The sequence below is a fragment of the Apis dorsata genome, unplaced genomic scaffold (assembly GCF_000469605.1).
Source record: "Apis dorsata unplaced genomic scaffold, Apis dorsata 1.3 scaffold_616, whole genome shotgun sequence".
Taxonomy (NCBI): Eukaryota; Metazoa; Arthropoda; class Insecta; order Hymenoptera; family Apidae; genus Apis; species Apis dorsata.
The window spans coordinates 5041-16742 of record NW_006263812.1 but is presented as its reverse complement, the minus strand read 5'-3'; the positions used below and the strand labels follow the sequence as shown (position 1 = coordinate 16742).

The 11702-nt window shown below is 37.4% G+C and overlaps 1 protein-coding gene across 3 annotated transcripts in view; it reads right to left on the bottom strand.

Annotated features, from left to right (window-relative positions):
- Positions 1-1009: 1009 nt before the first annotated feature.
- The window catches only part of LOC102672507 (histone acetyltransferase KAT6B), a 15242-nt gene continuing 4549 nt past the window's right edge, over positions 1010-11702 (bottom strand). For 2 of the 3 annotated variants that reach the window (XM_031513156.1, XM_031513158.1), the window contains 4 exons: positions 11163-11635; positions 10205-10728; positions 6198-6595; positions 1010-6109 (listed from right to left, as the gene is read on the bottom strand). In XM_031513156.1, coding sequence (XP_031369016.1) covers positions 1070-6109; positions 6198-6595; positions 10205-10728; positions 11163-11635 — 6435 coding nt within the window. In that variant the 3' untranslated portion in view covers positions 1010-1069. The remainder of the gene's footprint in view (positions 6110-6197; positions 6596-10204; positions 10729-11162; positions 11636-11702) is intronic. The other variant, XM_031513157.1, reaches the window with a different exon arrangement.

The following is an 11702-nucleotide window of genomic DNA, read 5'->3' as shown; positions in this document are numbered from 1 at the left end:
ATATATATATATATATATACATATATATATCCATATATGTACTATACACAAAATTTATTGCGTATATTAATATATACACACTATTATACACAAAACGTAACACCGTTGCAATTTCAGATAGGAATGCCCTACTAAAAATAGGTATCCATTTGTCGATCTTGATTGAATCATAAATTGTATATACATATATGCATGCTTAACTACACACGTATAAGAGCACGTATGTATGTATATATATATATATATAGAGAGAGAGAGAAAGAGAGAGAGAAATACATACATATAAATACATATATATACATATATATGTGTGTATATATGTATGTATATACATCCATACACAAATATGATATAACATCATATTTATGTATATATATATATATGTATATACGCACGCACACGTGTGTAATCATCGATCGACAGATCACATTCAATAGATTAATTTATCGTTTTAAATGCACAAATTACGAATCCAAGTTTCGCAGTTTACTATTCGATACTATGATTATAATTCGTACATATATGCCCTCTTCTATTTGCACGCTTATACACGCGCAGATTATTATTTTTATTTTTATCGATTAAAAATTCATTTAACGCAAATTCTTTAATTTATGCAAACGCTTCTGTTTACTTTGTTTATATTGTTATTTCTTGTTATTTGATATTTGATATTTGAAATTCTGAATTTATAACTTTTTATATCGACAGATTTAAAAATGATGAAATATATAAAAGAAGAGAAAAAAGAAGAAGAAGAAGAAGATGAATAATAATAAAATGAAATAATTTCAAAAAATTAAATAATCAAAGAGAAAAGATAAAATAAATCTACTTAAAATCTACTTTAAAATTAAAATCATTTCAAATAATAAAAATGGAGAGCGAAATGCAAGAAAATAAAGAATATTTTTCTAGATAACATTTAGCAGAATTCGTATAGAAGAGAGCATTAATCGCCAAGATGAAACAATCATTGTAAATTGATGAACCGCAATATGTGAAAATCCTCTCTTTAATCGAAGTGTCGTTATTGCAAGTAAGAGAATGTGCGCTTAGATGTTTGGGGCTAACGTGGCCTCATCGAACTATTCAGAGGTTGCATGAGACCTCCATTTATGTAACCGTGATACGTTGTATACACTGCTGCTGGATTTTGTTGATGCGGATCTTGAGGGTACGGTGCAGGTACATTAACGACTCCAACAGGCAATTGACTGGCTTGATTCATGAAACCACCAAGTTGAGCCGCTTGATTCATGTAACCGGTAGCAGGTTGTGCTACTCGATAACCATATTGGGCCATTAGATTTGTATTTAATGCCACGTTAGGACTAACTCTACTAGCGGCGCTCTGCATTTGAGGACAGGTACTTCCAGGATCGAGAGTTTGACGATATAAGCTCTCGCTTGGGTATGGTTGTGCAAGAGACGCCATATTTGCATTTGCTGATGATCTTGAGGTTGATCTACTGGGTGGTCCTGGAGTAGTAGGTGGTACTGTGTTGACATTATAATAATTTTTTGCATAACCAAGAGGTACTTGAGGCGGTGTCGGTAATTGTCTCGACGTTTGCGGTGGTGTCATAGTGTGCGGTATAGGAGGTGGTGGCGTTAAATTCATCGCTGGAGGAGGCGTAGGAGGAATCATTTCTAATCCATTAGTCAATTGTTGTAATTTTGCTAAACTGCACGAATTTGTCGTTTGATGATTTCCAGAAGCTGAGAGAGAAGGTGCTGGTGTATGCGAATGCGGTGGCATCGCGCTTGTTTGAATATAAAAATTTGTCGCTGTAGTACATGGCGTCGGTGCACCAGATCTGCTACTTCGATGTTGAATCACATATGTATTTTGCGTTGGAAAAGTTTGAGAAGCAACAGCCATATAATTCCCTTGAGAAATAACAGCCATATTGTGTGAATGAGCAGCATGCGTGTGAGAGTGAGGATGCGGATGAGGAACAGGTGGTACACTCATTGACGAGGATTGTTGATATTGTGGAGGTACATGCGTCGTATGTGCAACCGTCGTATGGCTCGTGTGGGAGGTTGTATGACTCGTGTGAGAGGTGGTGTGACCTTGCGAAGAGACTTGAGCATGAGACGTAGGAGGTGTCGTTCGATGGGATCGGCTTTGCTGTGTTGATCTAGATCTATGAGTCGTTTGTGAACCACTAGCCCTTTTATTACTATGAGATTGCGTTTGCGATTGTTGTTGTTGTTGTTGTTGTTGATGTGCAGATTGTTGTTGTGCAGATTGTTGTTGTCCTTGAGATTGTTGCTGGTTTTGACCATGCGCCATACTTTGATTTTGCGTTTGTTGAGTCAAAGATAATTGCATCGGTTGCGGTGTGTGAGACGGTGGCAAAGGTTGCGGTGTATGACTTTGTCGCATCGGTTGAGGACTTTGGGTCGGTATACTCTGCGGTGTATGAGATTGCGAAAGAGGTTGCGGAGTATGAGATTGAGGTAACGGTTGCGGTGTATGACTTTGCGGAATAGGTTGTGGACTTTGCGTTTGTATACTTTGAGGCGTGTGAGATTGCGGAGTCCGCGGCTGCTGAAGAGGTTGAGGTGTATGAGGCTGATGCATCGGATGGATATTAACGTGCGTTGGTGGAGTATGTTGAGGCATCGAACAATCAGTATATTGTACTTGCGGCGATATATTTACACCAGCGGACGTAACCGGAGTTATTTGCATAGGTACTGAAATTGGAACCGTAACCGATGCTGGCATCGAGGGTAATGCACTAGGTGGCCTTTCCACGCTATTTTGCGACGCAAGATCACTTGCGATCGATGTAGGAGACTCTAGTCCTAATTGACTCACGTCTAAATCGCAATGACCGTAATGCAACGAATGAACTGAATTAGTTGTTGAATCAGGTGTGTAAACTCCCATAGATGGTAAATCTGGTTGCGAAGGAGGCGTTCGTTTTACCGAACCAGGATTATCCAAATGTGGCGTGGTTTTACCACTTTCGGGTGAATTTTGTTTCAATTCTTCGGAGTGTGTTTGAAGATGAACAGTAGTTTCTTGTTGTTCGATAACGGGCAAAACTTTTTCTTGCGGCGTAAGTGGTCCTGTTTCGGGTGATGCTATATTAGAAATCACAGAAGATGATTCTTTTCTATTATCCGTAGATGTTGCACAACATGTTTCTATCTTTGGTCTCGTCAACTCTTCTTTCGAATTTTTTAACATTAATCTTTCGGAAATTCCATCAACTTGTCTATAACTATTTACATCTTGACCAACAGTTTTAAATTTTTCAATTTCTTCTTCTTTAGGCGAAGAGAGGTCAGGTACCAATTTAGATGTTTCTGAATTACACATTGTTTTTTCAGATTTCTCTAAATCTTTATCAAATTCTCCTTTCGTAACTTCATTTTGTTTTTCTTTCCCTTTCTTTGCCTGTGCTCCTTCACGTTCGTTTTCGCTTTCGTTTCCGTTTCCGTTTCCGTTTCCGTTTTCATTTTCATTTTCATTTTCGTTTTCATTTTCGTTTTCGTTTTCCTTTTCATTTTCGTTTTCGTTTTCATTTTCATTTTCATTTTCATTTTCGTTTGCATTTTCGTTTTCGTTTTCATTTTCGTTTTCGTTTTCATTTTCATTTTCATTTTCGTTTTCATTTTCATTTTCATTTTCATTTTCATTCTGATTTTCATTTTCATTTTCATTTTCATTTTCATTCTCATTCTCATTCTCATTCTCATTCTCATTCTCATTTTCGCCTTCATCTTCACCTTCAGCTCCACCTTCGCCCTCATCATCATCTTTATTCGCACCGTTTTCACCCTCACCTTCCCTCTGTATCTCTTCTTCTATGACACATAATTCTGATTCCGATTTCGGTTTTTGTAAAGAGAGAATGATATCAACATTCTCGAGTTTCTTTTCTTGTTCATTATCTTTTGTATTTTCAGTTCGTTCGTTTGAATCATTTTTCATACGAGTTACGGATTTCGATTTAAGTGCAGGTACTTCTTCTTCGCCTTCATCTTCGTCTCCTCCTTCGTATTCTCCTGGACTAGCAGATATTGTTACTTCTGTTTCCGGAAGAATGGCTGAAGCGTTCTTTGAGACATCAGTATTACCACCATCGACATTTTCCAGTGTACTATTATTGCTATTAATTAATTTTTCCGTTGTATTATCAATTTCTTTTTCCGTAGAGACTGTCGATAATTGTTTCAAGGCGGGAGACGATTGTTGTCTCTTGCTCGTTAAAATAGAATCGTTCTTCTCTTCAGAACATGATGATGGAGATAACAATGGTGGAAGTATCACAGGATTTTCGGATCGATCTTTTATAAGGGTTTGCGGTTTCAATTGCGGCATCTTTAACGCTTCTTTCTCCACTTTTGCCCTTCCCCGTCTCGATACTGGCAAAGTTTTCAAAATATCTTTTGTGTCGTCTTTTCCATTACACTGATTCTGTTCCGAACTGTTTTGTTTCTTTTCTTTCGCTTGCTTCGTTTGTAAGCATTTAGTTTGCCGGCTGGTCACTTTTAATAAAATATCATCGACTTTGCACTGCTTTTTCGTCGGTTTTTGTACTACTGATGACATTATCGGTTCCATCGCTTTTGAAGAAAATTTTTCTATCTCAGTTATATCGTTCTTTTCTTTATCTTTTGAATAACTATCTTTATCCTTTGGCTTATCCCGTTCTTTCGTTTTCTCTTTCTCCTTTTCTCGTTCCTTATCTCTCTCTTTCTCTCGCAAAGATTCCCGTGTCCTTTTTCTACAGCTGCCTTCAGACTTTTCTTCTTTTTCTTCGATCTCTGGTTTCTCGGAATGTTTTCGTTTTCGCATAGACGTTGTCGATGTTATTACAGATTCTCCGTCATAACGAGATATCTTCGGTGTTCTGATTCTCCGTCTCGACATCGTTGTCGTTGCTGTAGTCATCGTTACTACTGTGGTGGTGGTTGTGGTGGTGGTGGTGGTGGTGATTGTCGTAGTTGTCGTTGTCGTTGTCGTTGTCGATCCTGTTGCTGACAAGGATGTTGCTTTTGTCGAATTTATCAGATTTGTATTCTTTGAAACAGCCATTGCTCGAGAATTTCTCGATGATGTTGATGCAACATTTTTTGCTTCTACTACCATCTGTTCTTTAATATTTTCTACCGATGCAGTGGCGACAACATTTCGATTCCTTTTTTCCGTATCTTTATTTGCTTCTTTCGTTTCGTTCGATTCCTTTGCTTCCTTCGCTTCTTTTATTGCTTTTATTTCTTTTGGTTCTTTCGCATCTTTGGTAAAAGAATCTCTTTGCGTGGAAGATTTCTGGCCCGTTTTCTGTTTCAACGGCGAAGATCTTCTCTGTCCTAATCTTCTGCTCCTCGGTTTCTTTTTAATCTTTACCTTTTGAATTTTTTCAACGATAGTTGGTACGTGTTTCGGTTCCACGACGGGAGAAGATTCGGAACTGGTATCACCGCTTTCTTCCGGACTTTGATACGGATTAGGAATTTGGGTGAGCAATGGTATCCATCTAAGACAATCAGGATCTAATTTGATACGGGAACTCTTTCGTACTTTCGCCATATGAGCATCCACTTTATTCCAATCGACTACCACAGCTACTTTAGAATTTCCCTCTCCCGGTAAATGGACCGATCTAACAAATCCCAGCAATTGCATAGCTGTTGCGATATCGTGAGCCGACACACCAGTTTCCTTTGTTATATCTCCTAATTTAATATCCGTTGAATCCCTATGAGCATCGAGATATTCAAGTACCACGCTTTTCCAAAATGAATGATACGATACTCGGCCAAGATCGGAAAGCGGTTTTTCCGGCGTCCCAGGGATTCCTTCCACTTTAGACAGTAGATAACTGAATTCAATCAAGAATCTTCCGAATCCTTGTCTTTGATATTGCGGTAGAGTCATGATACATGACACGTTGTATCTTTGCGCGGGACAATGTTTCTCTTTGCTGAAATAACCAACTAAATGACAACCATATTTATCGTTTTTTGTTACTGCGTAAAATAAAAATGGTTCTACATCGTAGTACAGCGTCTTATGATCCAAGAATAATTTCGCTAATAGACACAAATTTTGACAATATATCTTGTTCACATTTCCATCGATCTGAAATATAACAACAACGAATTTTTATTTGATCCGTAATTTCGTCTGTGAGAAAAACAGAAAATGATATCGTTTGCAAATTATATACCTCAAAAACAGATAATCCGTCACATCTGTAGATTTCAGTAGCCGGTGGATGCCTCCATTGACATTTATCCATATGCCTGTCAAGTACGGCCCGACTTTTTGTATATTTTAAACAGAATTCACAGAAGAATAATTTAGGTAATCTTGCGTATTCTTGAGGAAATGGACTGGAATACCATGTCTCTACTTCATATCGACCAAAAACTATGGCCGCGGGATTCCTAATCCCATTCCCAGTATTTCCCGTATTGCTCGTATTGTTTCCTGGATTCACTGTCACAGTTTCCTCGGTATCGTTCACAGTAGTTAATCGAGCTGCTCTATCCCGGGCTTCTTTAAACAGATCAACATCCTTTTGTGTGACACCCGGCGGTAGAGATTGAGGTAGAATTGGTTCCTCTGTAAACAAATGTAACAAATTAGTTTTTTTTATGCTCGTCATTCGTTTCGTTATTCTTCTAATTGAACAGAATAAAGAAAATAATTATTTCTCTCAATAGATCAATTAATCCATGTTAATTTTTCCAATTTCTCATACTTGTTTATCACAAAAAAAAAAAACAAACATTAAATTCGCAGAATAACTTGCAATGCAGACAAATTTTCTTGTTATCAAGACAAAAAAAAATATGTAATAATTTCGATACGATACCAACAATAGAATACTTCGCTTTGGAATAAATAAAATGGGCAAACATAAAATTTACAAAATATTACAATAATTTACCGATATGAAAGTGTTTCGTATTAAAATACAAAATATACTCCATTCAACTCGTCAGAAATAGGATGGAAAAGGAGGGAGGGAGGAGGGAAGGACAAGAAAGAGAGAGAGAAAAAAAAAAAAAAAAAAAAAAAAAAAATGAAAAATATATCCACTAAAGAAACGGAATCATCGTCGCAAAGCATAAATATTAATTTGTGCAAATAATTTTCAATAATAAAACCGTGTGCGATAACAATCGATTAACTTATTATTGTTAATATCGTGGTGAGTAGTATCTAAAGCAAAGCTATAGGGTAGGTGTGGTTTTGTAGGATGTGTTGGCAGAGTATCAAGTTGGCTCTTCGATGGTAAAAAAAACTTTTTTCCTTTTTTTTCTTTTATTTCTTTTCGTTTCTCTCTTTTTCTTTTCTTTTTTTTTTTTTTTTTTTTATTTCTCTCCTTGTATTTGCAATTTCTTTCGTTCTTATATCTTTCTTTCTTTGTAAAATACTTTTTGCTGGAACTTTATGGTGGAAGATATTTATCATAACAATTATATTAATAAGAAGAGCATGTTGAATTTCAGCAGCAACAATTCGATATTATTAATATTAGATGGTTGAGTAAAAGGATATTCCATATTTCTTCATCCTGTTAACTGATCTATATAAGTTTATATAAATTTGTTACGCATCTCTTAATTCTGTTTTTGTTCTTTTTCTTTCTCTCTTTCTCTCTTTTTCTTTTCTTTTGTTCGTAAAATCAAGATATCAAGATGATGATCAAGAGATGAGAGAAATTTTTACGATTTCGGTTGAAGTGTGAATATACTTCAATTGTTTACGAATAATGGTTAATTTCAAAATTTCTTAGTGTAATAATCAATGATTATTCGATAATTATAATGAAAAAACAATAATAGATAAAAAATGATATTATAGATATTTTAGATATCTGATTAAAATTTTTTTGTACAGATATCATTGACCGTACAACTGTAAAAGATTGTTTAAATTAGATATGAAAAGTAAAATAAAAAAATTGTGCGACAGCGAAATTATCATGTGTACGACCCAATAATAGTTGAGTGTATTTGCATTCTACGTGCATTAATTATTATATATTTTATAACTATATGAATATATAGAAGAAGAAAAAAAAGAGTACATATAGAGCCAAACAACAGCGTTATTAGTTAGAACATGCAATAATCATATAAGAGTTTTCATAATGTAAAACGAATGGAAATATTACATATAGAATAGCAAATAATGTGAAAATGAATCAAAATAAAAAGAACGCATTCGTACGCGTTACATATGGCACAAATTTCCATATAATAGAATATTATTTATATTTTTATATGAAACAAATTTCCATGTTTTACATCACAAAATAAGCGATAAACAACACGTCCTATCAAGGAACCTGATTGTTCTTGATCCGCATATGGTTTAATTTGTTCGTTATTTGTTATTTAATACATTACATATCGAATTAAACGATGGGAATAATTTGGCCCAGTTAGTAGAGAACAATCACGTTTTCTTGAAATAAGTTGCGACAGACGTACATTTACACACACATCATACCACACCACACCGCCAACACATCCACGTGGTGGTGAGCGAGGATTAGATTAGAGGGAATTCTTCTTTGCGACTTGGGTGCATCATCGAGGTTAGGATTCGTGAACGGGTGGGGTAGATTCTTACCCTTCCTGGTGGAGCAGGGTGTCGCGCGGGGTGTCGTGGTGGTGTTGGTGGTGGTGGCGCTAGTACAGGCTCGTGGATTGGACTTTAGGCTGGGATTTGATTTCACGGAATCAGAACTCAGGCCGGACCTCGAAACAGCGGGCACAGGGTGGCGTGTTTGATTCACTTCCACAAGAATATTTTTCTTTCGCGAAGATTGATCGGGCCTAAGAGCTGACATCGATGGCAATGATGATGATGACGATGATATTGACGATGACGATGACGAAAGCGACGATAACGGTAATGCTGATGGCGGTGATGATGATGATAATGACGATGACGATGACGACGACGACGACGACGATGATGGCGACGACGATGACGACGATGACGACGACGAAGATGACGACGATGACGACGACGATGACGACGACGATGATGATGATAATGATGATGGTAACGGTAACGGTAACGATAATGGTAAGGGTGACGATAACGATAACGGTAATGGTAACGGTAATGGTAACGGAAATGTCGACGATGACGATAATGACGACGACGATGACGACGACGATGACGACGACGATGACGACGACGACGAGGACGACGAGGACGAGGACGATGACGATGATAATAACGGTGATGGGAATGACGGTAAAGATGCATCTGTCGCAGTTGCACACTTTACTAATGGCGTATCATCTTTCATTAGCTTTCTTCTCTCGTGTTCGTGTCTCTTACTATTAACCGCGGTTTTAACTAAATTCGACGGCGTCATTTTTGGCATTTTTTCATTAAGAGAACTAAACAATGTTTCATCAGAAGGTGTAAATATTCCAGGCCGAGGAATTCTCGTTATATCGTTCCTTATCTCCGTCTTCTTTTTTTCTTTTAATTTGCCTAAATCAGACGATAGATTATCATTCTTATTAATTTGCGTTCCTTTTAAAACTTTATTGATCTTGTTATCGCTATCATCCGAATTAGGCCGCTTTCTTCTATCAGGCGCATAATTAGGCGTCAAAGCACTGGATCTTACTCTACTGTTAGTAGGTACTGAAAAAAAGTGACTTAATCCATCGAATAGGCCTTTTAATTGACCAGTGCCAGGTTTAATTTTATTTATGTCCACATTATTAAAACTCTCCGATATAGCATTACCATTCCTATTGCTTTTCTGTTTTTTCTTTCCATCAAACGAATTGATAACCGGTTGTATATGCAATCCGAATGTCGATGTACTGGTTACATCGAGTTTAGGTAACGGTGCACCAAAAGTATTGGTAATATTACTAAAAAATGGCGATTCCATGTTGAGTTTAGCTGCGGCAGCGGCAAAACCCCAAGGTTTATCTTCGTTTAAATCACACGAAAACGGACCTCTCGGTTTAGGAGAGGCATTGGTAACAGTACTGTCACCGCCATCGTTACCACCTCCAATAACGACGGAACATTCTTTCCGATTGTCGTTATTGACATCGTCGTCATCGTCGTCGTCATCGTCGTCGTCGTCTTCATCGTCATCGTCGTCGTCGTTGTCGTCGTTGTCGTCGTCATTGTCTTCTTCCGAGGTGGACGAATCGTTGGATGCGCTAGAATTATTACCGTCCACCTCCTCTTCCTCTTCTCCCCCCTCCCTGACCCCATCCCTGACTGCTCCCTCCTCTTCTTCATCGTCATCGTCGGTCGAATCACTGGTGTCGTCGGAAGAATCAGTATCGGTCGCGTCGCTGCTGCTGCTACTGCTAGACATTAGCAGTACCTTTTTACTGGATATGGGCTGTTTTTGGTTCGCGTTTCCCCGAGTTAACCTAGGACTAACGTTCTGAGAACATTTTAATTTTTCACTGCCCCCCACCCGCTTCAATTTATTGTGCTCCGCGTTAAACGCACTCAGTCTAAAAAATTTTTGCTTCTCTTTGGAAATCCGATCGTTTTTCTCTTCAAGTAGCCTACCCTGGCCTGCGAGTGGGGTGGGGGGTTGTGGTAAGGGAGAGGAAATCAAAGGTGGTTGACGAGGGGAGACAACACCCGCATTACCGTCCGAGCTGCTGTCCACCTGTCCCACTCCTGCGCCAGCTTTCTTCACCGGAGTTGAAATCGCCAGGCTCTTTCTCGATATCGTGGATCTGAAACAGGTGTTATCCGTTTCAATTATATCGACCGTCGATCGATAATTCTTTCTTTCCTTCGCTCCGGCCTAAAGATTTAGCCTTTTTATCGCGAGTAGATTTTACAATAGATTCAATTGATCTTAATCAATAATCAGATTTAACTCGATTAATCGATATTTGATAAAAAAAAAAAAAAGTTATACGAGAATCGTGTTTTAATTCAATTCCATCATTTTCATTTCTTCGGTCAAGAAAAAATATTTCTGAATATATTAAAGCGAACATGATTCATTTTTTTTTTAGACTGTTTTAATATCACGTACTACGTCATATAATAAATAAATAAATATATATATATATATTGTATAAGATTTTTTATAATATTATGTTTCTAATAATTATAACATTTAATCGATCGATTAATATTCATTAAAAAATTTATTGCTTACTTTCTATTCTCGCGTAATTTGCTAAGTCTCTTCCTTGCATTGATCGGTGTCTCTTCGAGCGAACTTGCCGTGTCCTGTTGTGTTTTATTCTTTTTATTATCATCTTTTGATACCGGTGTATGCGGTGTTTGACAGTGTCGACATTTCCAGGGTATTTTATTCTTTTTATCAATTGCTGGATCTAGACAAGTAGGATGATAACATTTGACGCAACCGGAACATTTCACTAGATAATTCTGTGATTCCCGTTCTAACTGGCAACCGGCACACGTTGGAGAGCAGTCGTCGCAAGACCACGTTATACCTCTTTCAACAAGGTTCGAAAGTTCAGGTGGTGCGCAAGAATTATGTAAAGCTGCACCGCATACACTACATCTGCTCAGTTTTTCGGAAACATTGCGTTTTGTATTATTATTATTTCCGGCTATCGTCGCGCCAAGACATTCTTTGCATATCGGTAATGGAGCTGGTAACTGCAACAGAATTGAATAATATATTTTGATATATATCCGATTTAATAATAATATGATATATTTATCC